Source organism: Nelusetta ayraudi, unplaced genomic scaffold (genome assembly GCF_046127955.1).
Source record: "Nelusetta ayraudi isolate G7.1 ecotype Tasmania unplaced genomic scaffold, CSIRO-AGI_Nayr_v1 ptg000026l, whole genome shotgun sequence".
In the NCBI taxonomy this organism is placed as follows: Eukaryota; Metazoa; Chordata; class Actinopteri; order Tetraodontiformes; family Monacanthidae; genus Nelusetta; species Nelusetta ayraudi.
Window position 1 is genome coordinate 9,430,514 of NW_027466076.1, and position 13,692 is coordinate 9,444,205.

General features: G+C 44.0%; 1 protein-coding gene and 1 pseudogene across 1 annotated transcript in view; one reads left to right on the forward strand and one right to left on the reverse strand.

Moving 5' to 3' along the window:
- Positions 1–13,692, reverse strand: part of myo18b (myosin XVIIIB) — a 45,863-nt gene that overhangs the window by 22,590 nt on the left and 9,581 nt on the right. Inside the window, exons 8-17 of the mRNA XM_076029747.1 lie at positions 13,337–13,504; positions 11,207–11,417; positions 10,949–11,091; positions 10,727–10,827; positions 9,414–9,477; positions 8,605–8,749; positions 7,579–7,749; positions 6,540–6,630; positions 5,592–5,784; positions 4,195–4,275 (exon numbers count right to left, since the gene is read on the reverse strand). Of these exons, the coding sequence (XP_075885862.1) occupies positions 4,195–4,275; positions 5,592–5,784; positions 6,540–6,630; positions 7,579–7,749; positions 8,605–8,749; positions 9,414–9,477; positions 10,727–10,827; positions 10,949–11,091; positions 11,207–11,417; positions 13,337–13,504 (1,368 nt within the window). The remainder of the gene's footprint in view (positions 1–4,194; positions 4,276–5,591; positions 5,785–6,539; positions 6,631–7,578; positions 7,750–8,604; positions 8,750–9,413; positions 9,478–10,726; positions 10,828–10,948; positions 11,092–11,206; positions 11,418–13,336; positions 13,505–13,692) is intronic.
- On the forward strand, positions 851–2,717 carry LOC142890572 (N-acetyllactosaminide beta-1,3-N-acetylglucosaminyltransferase 3 pseudogene; annotated as a pseudogene).

Here is a 13,692-nt window from a genome sequence, read left to right on the forward strand (position 1 = left end):
GCATGATGTTGCTCAATCAGTGATATTGATGGTTCACATCTGGGTTAGGGTTAGGGTCAATCAGTCGCACTTGTGCACCAAACTGCCAGCACCTGTTTTGTCCCCAGACATTTTTTTTTTCTTTTTTTGCTAACGTGCATCAGGCTCCGCCTCAGTCACATGATTGGCTGAGGAGCAAAGAGAGTGGCTCAAAACACATTCTGCACTCTCATTCCGAAAGGCGGGCCTATTCCACCTTTTAAATTTGTACTTCAAGACTTACATGCCATACAAGTATTTATGGTTTACTTTTTGGGTTGATCCGAACCTTTTTAAAATTCATTATAGATTGACTTTTAAAAAGTTTGAATGAATGAATGAATGAATTAATAATTTTTATTTTGAATAGCCTCTGTGCACATCAACAAAACAATAAAAAAATTAAATAAGTTCATCGGTATGACAGTTTGATGCGGTAAAAACAGTTTTTAATTGATAAAAAAAATTGGCTATTAATGAGATTTCTGTAAAAAGCATTCTGGGGAGATGTTTTTTCCACCCTTGAAATACACACAGTACGCTCGAAAAAAGTAATTACCAAGGTGACATAGCAACAAATACAGTGACCAAAACATACTGTAGGTACTCAAAAAACACTGGAATCAAGGAGTGACAGGGAAGCAGAAAGTCCGCACGTGGGGAGCAAAGTTCTGACAAAGAGAAGAAGTCTTTGAGTCTTTGAGTCGCCCGAGGAAATTCCGTGATTAAGGTGGAAAACAGAGAACTACCGAAATAAAAGACTAAAGTGGGCAACAGAAATTGCCAAAATAAAAGACCAACCGAACACCCTGACAGTCTGAGGAGCAGAGAGTGGCTCAAAACACATTCTGCGCTGTCATTCCCAAAGGCAAGCCTATTCCACCCTGTAAATCGCCACTTCGAGACTTACGCTTCCCAGTCAACAGGTTGAGGTATTTATGGTTTACTTTTTCCATCCTTTAAATACTAAGAAAAGGCAACATTTCTTTCAATGTTTAGTTGTGAGGCTCTTTAAAAGCATTTTGATATAGGCTTTTGAAATATTAGACTTTTGATTGAAAGATCACAATTTCTTTTGCCATGTTGCCCATTTTTACTGAGGCTCAAGTAATTGTTACTATGAAAAAGAAACATTAGGGATTGATGACGAAAACCCTGCTGATGCGGAATTGGATCAATAGATCACATGTCTATGAAAGAGAATTAGGGCCACAACAAGAGAATTTTTTTTTAATTAAAAGCCTTAAGTCAAAGAAATGTTGATAATAATACCAAACATTAAAGACAAAATGCTGATGGGTTTTATTTTATAAGTTATGACTTTCTAGGGTTTTAGTATGTCACTCATGTTATCTTTATCTTACTCTTGAAACTCTTTAGAGTGTATAAGGTACGAGAGTGAAGTCTGTCAGTCACGTGATCACAAACTACCTGTCATACAACAGATTTGAATGGTTATTTTTTTTCTTGTTTGATTCTCTTAAGTCCAAAAAGAGTGGACATTTAATAGGGATAATGGAGAATTCTTAATTTGTTTAGTAAACATGTGAAGAAACAATGGATTCTATTTTTTTGTCTTTAAGTGTTGATGGAATATCTGTTTTTCACTTTCCAACAGACACATTTTCACAATGAGAAGCCACAACAAAACGGTTGCCTTGGTAATAATGGTGGTGATCCTGTGGCTTTTATACCTGTACAAACATGGAGAAAAGAATTTTGTTTGGGAAAATAAAATAAAAATCCAATGTCAGACCCAAAAAGGACAAATGTGTAAACAGAGTAGGTCAGCTGCTCAGACGACAGGATTCGACTCTCTTCCTACAACCATGACAGACTTTCTCTACTACCGACACTGTCGCCATTTCCCCTTACTTCTGGACTCTCCTGACAAATGTCGTGGACGAGAGGAGGGGGTCTTCCTCCTGCTGGTCATCAAAAGCTCTCCTGGCAACTATGCATACAGAGAGGTGCTGCGCAAAACCTGGGCTAAAGAAAGACAAATCAATGGTCTTTGGGTCCGGAGCATTTTCATCACAGGAACAGCAGGTGACGGATTTGAGAAAATCAGAGAGAATAAAAAGTTGGAACTGGAGCAACAGGAGCACAACGACATCATCCAGTGGGGCTTCAAAGACACATCCTTCAACCTCACTTTGAAGCAGGTGCTCTTTATGGAATGGTCGTGTAAAAACTGTCCAAACGTTCCGTTTCTGCTAAATGTCAACGATGACGCGTTTGCTGATACAAACAACATGGTAGAGTATCTCCAAAGCATCAATGACCGTAATGGAAACAAGCACCTCTATACAGGCTTTGTTTTTAACAGCTATGATCATCTGAAGCAGATAAAGGGCAAGTACTATCTTCCAGTTGAAGTGCAGAAATCAAATGCCGATCCCCGATATTGTGGTGGTGGTGGTTACCTTTTGTCTGGTTACACAGCTGCAGTCATACGCAAAATGTCTCAGTCCATTATCCTAGATCCAAATGATGACGCTTATGTGGGGATGTGTCTGCAAAAAGCAGGACTTGGTCCAACGTCCCATTCAGGCTTCCGAACCTTTGGACACGGCAAGGAATTCCATCCACTTGAGCCATGTTCATATAAAGGCCTTTTACTTTTAGACCGATTCCTACCTGCAGAAATCTATTTAATGTGGGTTCAAATATTAGACCCTGATCTAAAGTGTAACTGAAAGTGACGAATTCTTAGGTTAGATTTATTGTTTCTCGTAATTGGGTGGACTGTGAGCATTACTGTACACAATTCTTTGGAATCCAATACTTTTCAATAAGAAGACACTCAAATCAAATGCATCGCCTATAGTTTGTGTATACAGTATACTTTATTTGCTCACCTGACTAAGCCAGACTAATTAATTCAATAATAAATTATAGCATGCGTGCAAACTCATGTACACATTGTTTGTATTTCTGCATGCCCAAACAATATACAGTATGTGTTGTTTCTGCTTACTGCTACTACTAAGCTGCTGCGTACACTACAGATTTTCCTGCCGTGGGACAATGGAGGCTCAGCTTGCCTTATAAAATCAAAAGACACGACCAACTCTACAGTTTCTTTGTCACAGCGCTTATGCGAAAGCTTAAAAGACCTGTTTCCCCCTCCCCTCCCGCCTCCCCCCTGCGTTTGCACCAAATCAATCTTAGGTGCGGCCCGCTGTTTTAAGTTTCTACACTAAATTATGAAAACTCTTAATTTGTTTGCTGGAACTATACTTTGTTTTGTTTGAATGGTTTAGTTTCGTTCCATTTTCGGTTGTGACGTGTGCAAGTGCATGCTCTTGTTGATGGCAATATTTGGAAACTATATGTTGTGGATGCTGATGACACGCTTGTTTGTTGTCCAATGATGTTTTGGGGCGATGACGGGATGCTTATTTTCATGTTCAGTGAAGCTTTGATTCCTTTAGCGGAATTGCTGATCATACTTTGCTGTGCTTGTAGCTGTTACATTTGAATATATATTTAACGTTTGAATTGCCTGGAAATACTTTGAAGAATGACGATGACTATATTTTGTTTGTATGTTTTGCTGCAGTTTTACATAAGGTGGAGAGTGCATTCAACCACATTGTTCAATATGGAAATACAAGTAAATCAATAAAAATCCTTAAACTTCCTGGCTTCAGTCTCATTGGATCGTCTCATATGTTAACTGTCTGTCTAGTTTGACATAAACTCAAGTGAGGACAGAATATATATATATATATATATACATATACATATATATATATGTGTGTGTGTGTACATCTGTATATACATACATATATATGTACGCATGTATGTATATGTATATATGTACATATATGTGTCTATATATATGTGTTTCTATTTTCATTTTAACACACCGACTCATCACTGCAGTTGCTTTCATTCAACCGCATTTTATCACTTAGCTGATAAATAACATTTATGTATTGAATAACAACAACATTTAGCTGATAGTGAATCAAGAGACATCACAACACTGAATCCCAAAGGTGGATATCAACTCGCTGACCTCTGCTTACGGGAGGAGGCGTGAGGCCCTTTGAGGAATGCAAAACACACACACACACACACATGGTATTTTGATTTATGTTACAGCTCTACAGCGGTGCGTAATGTGTCCCGGGTGCCCCGCCGCTGTGATTATGACGAGGTGCGTACCTGCGGGGGCGGCTGCTCTATGGCTGAAACGACCTCAGCCGGGCTGCTCTCCGGATTCTCCAGGTCTGCGGGGATCTTCTCCTGCGGAACGCACAGAGAAAATGGAGACATTTAACTCAGAGTGCCCCTCATCTGTATTCACCGGGAGGCGGAGGATCAGCACGACCCGGGCTGTCCGAGCGCCGTCGCCTCTTTTGCCTCGTTAAAAATTTAAAGAGCTACAACGGGCGACGGAGAGGTTCATTTCTATGCAGGGCCAGTCGCGGCGCGTTCTCCAGGTTTCAATTTTTTTGCATCCCTCGAAGAACCGGAGGCCTTTAAACTGTGAATAATTGTGGGGGGAAATGCTTCTGCTGTGCGCTCGCGTTAATGTACGTTAAAGTGCATGCAAATTGAGAGCGATGGGAGAAGTTATTTCTGAAGGGGGGGTGGGGGGGGGGTTAAAAAAAAACATAAAGTGGGGGCTAATTTATTTGTTTTTGTGAGTGTGAGGAGTCAGCGCAGTCTAAAAAAAAACGCGACTCGCAGAGAGACCCTGGGCACAGACGAATAAATGTGGACAAAAAAAAAGAAAAAAATTAAGGCTGTCAGATAGAGTTTCTGAGTGGCAGCAGACACACCTGGAGGGCAGCATTTTGTTTTGTTTCAGAGCCCAGCACATGAAAGCCAAAAACATATTCCTGACTGGCAATTCCACATCAGAGCAGAGCAGAGCGTCAGGCCACACAGAGGTTATCAGTCCTCTTACGACTCAAATACAATAATGAACTTTTTAAAAATAAAATCCTGATAGAACTAAGACGCTTTTTAGCTAGAAGTGTAGGCACCTATCCAACAAGGAAGTCTGGATATTTTCTGTAATTAATCCTTAAGATACCAAATCAAAATGTCTTTGATTTGTTTGGAACAATATTTGTCTGTCACTGCAACCAGAAATGAAAAAAAAAAGTTAAGCTTTTATTTTTTTTCATGGTGATATTATGAATTCACCTAAACACCATTTACTATTTGCTATGGCACTGTGAGCTCGAATTCAGCCTGTTGTGACCTCACAAGGGGCAACAAACAAACCCTTCTGCAGGAGGCTGTGAACAGAGGGATCATTTCTCCATATACTCTCTGTTCTGCCCCTAATGTGTGTAGTAGGGGTGCCTCCAAAAATGTACATTTACCAAAGGAACATACTCTCCTCATGTATGAGAGAACCTGTCTTAAGGCAAAACTGGTGACCTTTCCACAATGAATCACTTGACCTGCAATACCTGCGATGATTGACGCTGATGGTCGATCAATGGACGGATGTTTCACGTGGAATTAGCAACCGCGTAGCAGCAAGGGGATATAAACAAAAGAGAACTGAGACTGAGCTGTGGCTCCGTTGACGCCTGGGCGTTTACCTGTGCATATCTGTCCAGCGTGTGTGTGAAGGTGTGCGTGTGGTAGTGCTCCAGCAGCTTCTCCTGCAGGTAGTTGTGGCAGAGCTCGGACCAGCTGGCTCCTCGCTCCTCTGCAGAGTGTCTCGGGCTCCTGAGACCCGGAGTGTCCACCACCATGACCGAGGCCAGCGTCAGCTGCTGGCTGCTCAGAGCCCTGCACGCGAAACGCACACACACACACACACACACACACACACATGCGCTCGATTGATGGCCTGAGCCCACTGTGAACGATGGGATAGAACTTAATAAGACTTCATTTGGCTGCTGAGACTGAAATAAATATGATCAATGAATATGAATGTAGAAAGATCCATTTGTACTAGCGAGTAATTCAATGCTTTGCCTAATAAAGTGGCCAGTGAGTGTACAGCTGGGAAGTTCCTTTGTTCGAAGGCCCAACAGTGCAGGTTTTAGTGACACCCAGTGGCCAGGCTGCGCATTGCATCTAAATCACAAACACTTCCACCTCTGTGCTGATTTTTTTTTTTTTTTTTTTTTTGTTCTTTCATAGAGATTACAGGCCTACATCTCACACAATGAGGAAATAGTTTTAGGTTTTTGGTAAGGTTTGAAATACATTTAAAATATTTCACAGCGTGTCATTTACTCGAATTACTTTATTCAATGGCTAGTCAAAATCTAGAAGGGCAAACTTTGGGATTGCAGCAGAGTGTCATCTAGATTAGGTCACGTTATTCAAGGTTCACCTCACAGCTAGAAGGTGGACTTTTGCAACTTCTCCCTGTCTGTCTGCCTGTGGTTCTCCTCAGGTTCTCCAGCCTCCTTCCGCAGTTCCAGCACAACACCGGGCTGATTTGGCGACGTAGGCGTGAACGCAAGTGTGGAAGGTTGATTTCCTCAGTGTGTCCCTGAGATAAACTGGTGACTCAGCGTCCTCGTCCTCACCTGTTGATGAGTGAGACGACAACGCCGAAGAGCTCCTCGTAGAGTCCTGCCGCCATTCCTTCCACGCACTGAGCAGCCGTCAACCTGGGACCTGCCACGCCACAAGCACAGCGCGCATGAGCTATAGTGACAGTGATCATTGTGTCTTTGTGTGCGTTTTCTTGTTTGCGTGGCATTATGAGAATCTTCAAACTGAGGACATTGTAGCCGGACCTCAATCACTCACGTCATAATTCAATTTTAGCAATGACACCTTGAGGCAAGCAGTGGCTTTAGGTGACTTTGAGGTTAGATTTGGGCATATTATGGTTTAGCTCAGGGGTCGGCAATCTCTGGGGCCGCATGCGGCTCTTCTGCGCCTCTGCAGTGGCTCCCTTTAGCGTTGAAAAAAAAAACTATCAACATGGAAACACATTTAAGGCATTTTTATGGCGCGGAATTTTTTTTTTTTCTTCTTTGAAACCGAGCGTGTTAAGAAAAGCATTTGGAAAAGAAAAAAAAAGATTCCACAAAGCCGTCTCCGAAAATATCCACTGTTTCCATGTATACGGAAACGCTGGAAAGTGCCTATGCCAGGCCTTAGGTGGCGCTGTAGTTTTACACCTGAAGTTGGAAGAAGAAGAAGACCTGGGGCCCGGTGTATTTACAGAAGTAGACAAAGTTGAACTTCTGCTTCGACTTGCTTGCTTACTTACTTTACTATCTAATGAAATGCGGCACCCGATGAGTCAGAGGCGCAAATTGCGCTCTAGTAACCCTGCCACAACGTTGGTGCAAACGTTTATCACTGCACGTTTAATTTAACGGAGTACTTTATTTTTTATTGCTGTCAAATAACATGCAGAGAGCAAAAACAAACAAACAAACAAACACGTTATATGCAGTGTTATTTCCTTTTAAATGTCCGTCACGGCGCTTTGAGTGGTAAAGGTTGCCGACCTCTGGTTTAGGTTCAGTTTAGAACTTGGGTTAAGACAACCAAAGAAAAGACACAAAAAGTCAGCGTGCGTGCGTGCGTGCCCTTGCCCGTCCCTCACACCTTCCTCCGACTCGGCAGCGCCGCTCCGCTCTCTGCTGCCCCCGGTGGCCCTCTGCAGCAGCTGGCGGAGGTGATGCTTGAAGACGGCCGTGTGGAGCTCCTCGCCCTCGCAGCCCAGCACCCCGCTGGCCGTCTGGGCGCTGTCGAATCTCACAAACTGCCTCCGGCCCACTGAGCCGGCCGAGGCGCAGAGGGAGGGAAGGGGAACGCACAGAGACGACAGCACGGGATTAGTCTTGTTCGCAGATACGGTAAAGAAGACGGTCAGGAACCTCCAAGGTGCTCAGGACATTAAAGATGGACGTTACAGACTCTGACCACTCAGACAACCTCCCCCGGCCCCCTTTTACTATCGCAACCTCATGTGCAATATTTATGTATCCTTTTTTTTTTTATAGCTTTTAATGAAATATTGCACTTTTTTCCCAATATTTTTTTGTTGTTGGCCTATTTAATTATTTTAGTAATTTATGCAATATGTTTTAATTAGGCTAACTGTATTCTTAAACTGACTCAGGGAAATGCACAAAGAATTCCAATGTACCTGTTTTAACCTGTTTTTAACTTGTACAAATGGCAATGAATATCTAAGTCATAAAAGAAAAGCTGTATTTCATCAATCAAAATCAATCAATCAATTTTTCAGTGTTTTAAGAGTCATTCCAATAAAGAGCTAAATACAGCGGGGCTTCAAAGACATATTTTGTTGTAACTTTGCTTTTGCTCATTTTCAATTGACAATAAAGCACATGTTTTCTCCATATCCCATGGTACATTTTTCTCCTGAGGTGGGTCACCAAAACACTCCATCCTCTGTCACATTTTAGAACCCATTGTGGTCCACATCAGTCAAAAGGTTTGACCACCCCTGGATTAGATGGTTTATAAAATAACCAAAAAACAAGTACCGGTAATACTTCTCTCCGGTCTAATTCTGGTGCAAAGACCCAGTTTGGGCTTCAGAAGTGTCTCAAAGCACCGCAGCGTCTGTGTGAAGGGGTGACGGCGGCGATGAGTCAGTGTTACCTCGACAGGCTCCCGCCGCTCCCAGATGGTAAATACCAGCCAGGACGTGCCATATCGCCTTCTGCTCGCCGGCTGTGAAGCCAAGCGTTTGCATGGCGGTGAGGAGCTTGGAGAAGGCCACGGACGCTCGCTGTTTCTCCTCCACCTGGGGGAGACAGACAGGCAGGCAGGCAGACGCACATCTGTCAAGTCAGGAACTCAATGTTTCACGTCGCTAGAAAGCAATAAAAACAATAATTTCTCTTAATCTTTGCATGTTGTATCTATTTGTCAAAGTGTATTGTGGATACAAAATGTATTGTTCTATACGTCTCTAAAAATCTGCCTTAGGACAGCGGATTAAAATGAGCATTTAAGCTAACTCCTGCATATTTACATTGATGTTTTTGCTGACATGTCAATTGATTGTTCTCATCAAATAAATAAAAACAAGAACGTGTTTCGAGAATGGCGCCAGGTTTCGCCCTGTGACGCTAGCTCCACTTTTCTTTAAGTGTGCGCTAACACACACATGTCTGGAAATCAACCCCCTTGTGATGTCACGGGGTGAGGGGACGCTGATATGTCGTCTATGTCAGCGTTGGTGCACCTTTTACGGCTTTTACGCAGGAGGCTGTGAACAGAGGATGACGCTGGAGTGCAGGAAACCAGGCTTTTGTTACGAAGCTTTAATAACAGGCCCGCTGTTTACTTATCGGACCGCTTTCCTTGTGCGTCAGAAAAACGTTGTATCTTTTAGTCTTTGCGCAAAAAAAAAAAACGGTGACTTGGCCACAGCTACTGCACTCACACTCAGCACTGCAACTCACCTTGGTGGGATGGACGATATCGAAGGAGTTGGACTCGGGAAGCTGATGCAGCTGCAGTTCCGTCCTGACGGGGAACATTTTTAGAAATAAACTGCCTCGCAGCAAACACACAGACATGCTAAGCAAAAATGTTCCCGCACGAAACTTTGCTTTCTGAAGGAGGAAACGGAATCAGCTTTAGGTCGAGGTTACAGGGTTGTCAGATGCGTCCGTGTTGTATTGAGTTTTAGTAGCAGCTCAAAGGGAGTTCATGTTATAATGTTTCTTTTTTATTTATTCATTCATTTTAAATGCACTACTAATCATAAGTTGGGGGTCGCTGACTCATTTCTGCATTGAAGTCTATTATCACCAGCTTCGTGAAATAATCTACTGGAATGCACTAAGAACATTACTACGGTGGCGCAGTGGTTGGCGCTACCGCCTCACAGCAAGAAGGTCGTGGGTTCGATTCCGGGGCCCGGCCCTGGGACCTTTCTGTGTGGAGTTTGCATGTTCTCCCTGTGTGTGTCTGCGTGGGTTCTTTCCGGGTTCTTTCCGGGTTCTCCGGCTTCCTCCCACACTCCAAAAACATGCATGTCAGATCAATTGAACATTCTAAATTGTCCGTAGGTGTGCATGTGAGTGTGAATGGTTGTCTGTCTCTCTGGGATAGGCTCCAGCAGACCCCCGTGACCCTGAATAGGAATAAGCGGGTATAGAAGATGAATGAGCGAATGAATATCAAGTGCAATATGCGGCCATCATTACATTACAGTTGAATGCTTTTAAAATAAAAAAAAACAACATAAAATACCATTTTGTATTATAATCACACCTAGTTTTGTTTGCCAAACAAAGTCTCATGTTGGCCCTTTAAAACTTTTTTGCACATTTGGAATTCAACCAATCACTTTTAATTTAGACATTGGAAATGTTTTTTGAGAGTTCAATGCAGAATTGAATCGGCGTCCGCAAACTTTTGAATGGTCGTGTGATTCTGCGACGTCGGCTCCTCAATGAAAGCAACGAAAAGCACCAAAGATCTCTGTGGTGTTTTCTGACAGAGACGGCCCCAGCTTTTGAATCTCTCCTCGCGGCGAGCAAACAAGAGGGATTTTCAGGCACAGATGCCCGGGATGGGACTAAGGAATATCTTATATGATTCACCGTGCTATTTTTAGGGAAGCCCCCAGATTAGAGACGAGAATAGCGAGCTGTTGCGTATACGACAGTCGGCCAACTTTGCCATCCAACGTCAACGTTTAGCCTGCTTATTTTCAGCAGGGGAAATGGTCGACGTCGGGCGGCGGCGGAGGGCGAGCGGGTATCACCTCAACTCTGTGCTGATCCCCGCCAGCATCTGAGAGAAGACCAGGAAGTTGCTCTCTCCTGGGGTCGGCTGGCAAACCCTCCATTTGTCCAGCATCATGGTCTGGTGGAGGAGCAGGAGAAAACAAACACATGGACATCTTGAGTCTAAACTGATCTGACGTGGTTAAATAGAGTGTGTGTGTGTGTGTGTGTGTGTGTGTGTGTGAGAGAGAGAGGAGCACCTGTAGGTGTCCAGCGGCAGCCTGGCCGGCGTGGTTGAAGTCCAGCGAGAAGACCATGGCGAATCGGGAGGAGGCGTCGCCGTGCTGCGAGCTCACGCAGCCGAACGACTTGAGGACGGTGAACATGGCGTGCACGCGCTCGGCTGGGGACAAGCGGGAGACAGGTCTGTCAGCGCGGGGGAGGAGGGTTGGGGGGGGGGTGGACGACCTGGCACGGGCCCCACGGGGTTTTTTTCTTTCCCGCTGCTGTCAACTCACCGCTCATCTTCTCTCCGGTCGTCCCCGCCTGTTTGAGGAGGGCGCGCGTGAAGGCCTGGCACGCCGTCGTCTTGCCGGTTCCGCTGCGTCCCACCGCGCACACGCTGTGGTCCCTCCTGGTGCCCACCAGGGACACGTAGACCCGCTTGACCAGGGCGGCCAGGGCGGGGGGGGCGTCCCACGCCGAGTCTCCTCGCCGGGACTTTGGAGTCTGACAGTAACGGGAGAAGAAGAAGGAAGAAGAAGAAGAAGAAGAAGAAGAAGAAGAAGAAGAAAGAGTTGCTTTTCCAATTAGCCCTCTTTTGGTTGACATTTACGGTAAAACTCAGACGATTTCTTAAAGGCCACATGTGACGCTCTTTCAGCATGACTTCATAACATTGACACAGGACTCTGCTCTTTTCCCTGCTCCCCTTTTTTAGAAATAATTTGTCTGGAATTTGAAACTTTGTGATGTCACAAAGAGCACTGGCTAGTGGTTGAAGCAATTCATTTTCCTCAAACAAACAATTTCATAACTTTTCAACCCGTATCAGTTTCGGCCCCCACACTCAAGAACTGTTTCATCCCAATTTAACACCTACTGTAGAGGTTCTAAGATATGGAATTCACTTCCTTCTCATTTTCTTACACTCTTTCAATCTGTATTTAAACAGCCTGTGAAATGCATGCTGTGGAACCAAGAACTGGAACGTCTTGCCTTAACTTTGAACTCTTGTTGCGCCTTGTTGTGTTTTTATCCCTGATCTGTGCTCAACTGGGTTTCTTCCTAGAGGTTATGAACTTGTTGCGTGTGTTTTGTTTTATGGTTTGCATCTTCATTTTGTTTTGCCTTGCTTTCAGGAGGTCCTCCTGACAAGACAAGAGTGGTTTTGTTTGGACTTCCGAGCATGTCTGCTTTGTATAATTTTGGTTTTGTTTTGCTCTGTTTTTCATGGCTGTTTTTTTTCTTATTTTTTATTGTATAAACCTTGACTGTGTCCCAGTTAAATAAAAGAAAAGAAAGAAAAGAAACCTCCTTTGGGGTAGTGACCCGCCAGTCCTTCCTTCAACCCCTCTGACACTCACTTTTTCTCTCCGTCCGTGAACACGATTAAATACGATCTTTGCTCGTGTCTTTAGAGCGCTTCTTGTTTGGGTACTACTTCTCTTGAAACAGAAAAGATCAAAAATAATTTTATATTACAAGATCTTTAATGCATGAAGCGTATAAATACATCCATCCATCATTCAGTATTTCCTATCCTGCAGGGTTCGGCAGGCTGAAGCTTATCCCACCTGGGAATTAGGCTGTGAATCCTGGACGAGGCTGATTAAAGCAACATCTTCAGGCTTAAGTGGTTGTTTTAATGCCCCAAAACCCAGATTATGTAAATTGCAAATAGGCCCGCAGCTATCAATCCAGATATACACACCTAATCTGAGATGCAGGAGGAAGTGACTCCACGATGGACTAATAAAGTCGGATTTTGGGTCAGCGTTCCTTATTTTCCCTGCATGTTAAAGCCACATTATTCAGACAGTGCAGCCACTTATTATACTGAATTCATTATACAGAGAACACAATTAGAACCAAGGCCTGGCTGAGGATATCAGCGAGGCGTCGGTGCCCTCTGTGACATCAACAAGGGGCTAATTCGCCAGATTAAACAGGAAAGTTAACACGCGCTCACACTGGTAAACAAGAAAAACGCTACTCCTTTATGAATGTGGAATTTCCCTTTTTGGGACTGGCATTTTGTGCTCTGGGCGTGAGCTGGTGTGCAATAAAATATTGAAGTATGGGACAAAAATAAAAATAGGCTCCAGTGCTCACATTCACACTCAGTGGAAAAACTGCTGACATTGTATGTTTGGGTAATTAATAATAACAACAATTATAATACTTAAATTAGATCATAATTCTAATGATGCAATTAAATTATTTATGTATAATCATAATTTAAATAAAATAATTGGATTATTTCTGTTTATTTATAGAGCAGTGGATGAGAGCATTAAAAAAAACTTAGGCCAGCAGCTGGTACTAAAGCTCAACGAGACAACAGCATCTGATACAAGATTATGCTTTAAAAACCCACATCTAAACCATCAGCTATAAGGACTATTAATACTGATGTTCTTGGTCACCTTGCTGTGTGTCTGCAGCGGAGGCCAGAAGTTGACCAGGTTGGGCCCTGCGTGTGTGAGCGGCAGGTTGGCCTTGGTGCGGCCCATCAGCGTGTGCAGGACGCCGCACTCGTTCACGCTCTGCAGGTCGCTCAGGTCCTCGCACAGGTCCTGCTCTGACGGGTTGCACTGCCGAGGGCAAGAGGGAGCCGTCAGAGTGAAGAGGTGAGGAAGAGGAGAAGGAGGCGGAGGGAGAGGACAGGACGGGGGGAGGGGGAGGAGAAGAGGAGGGGGAAGAGGAGAAAGAGGAGCATGAGGAGAGGGAAGATGAGAAGGAGGAGGAGGAAGAGGACTAGGAGGGGTTGAGGATGAGGAGG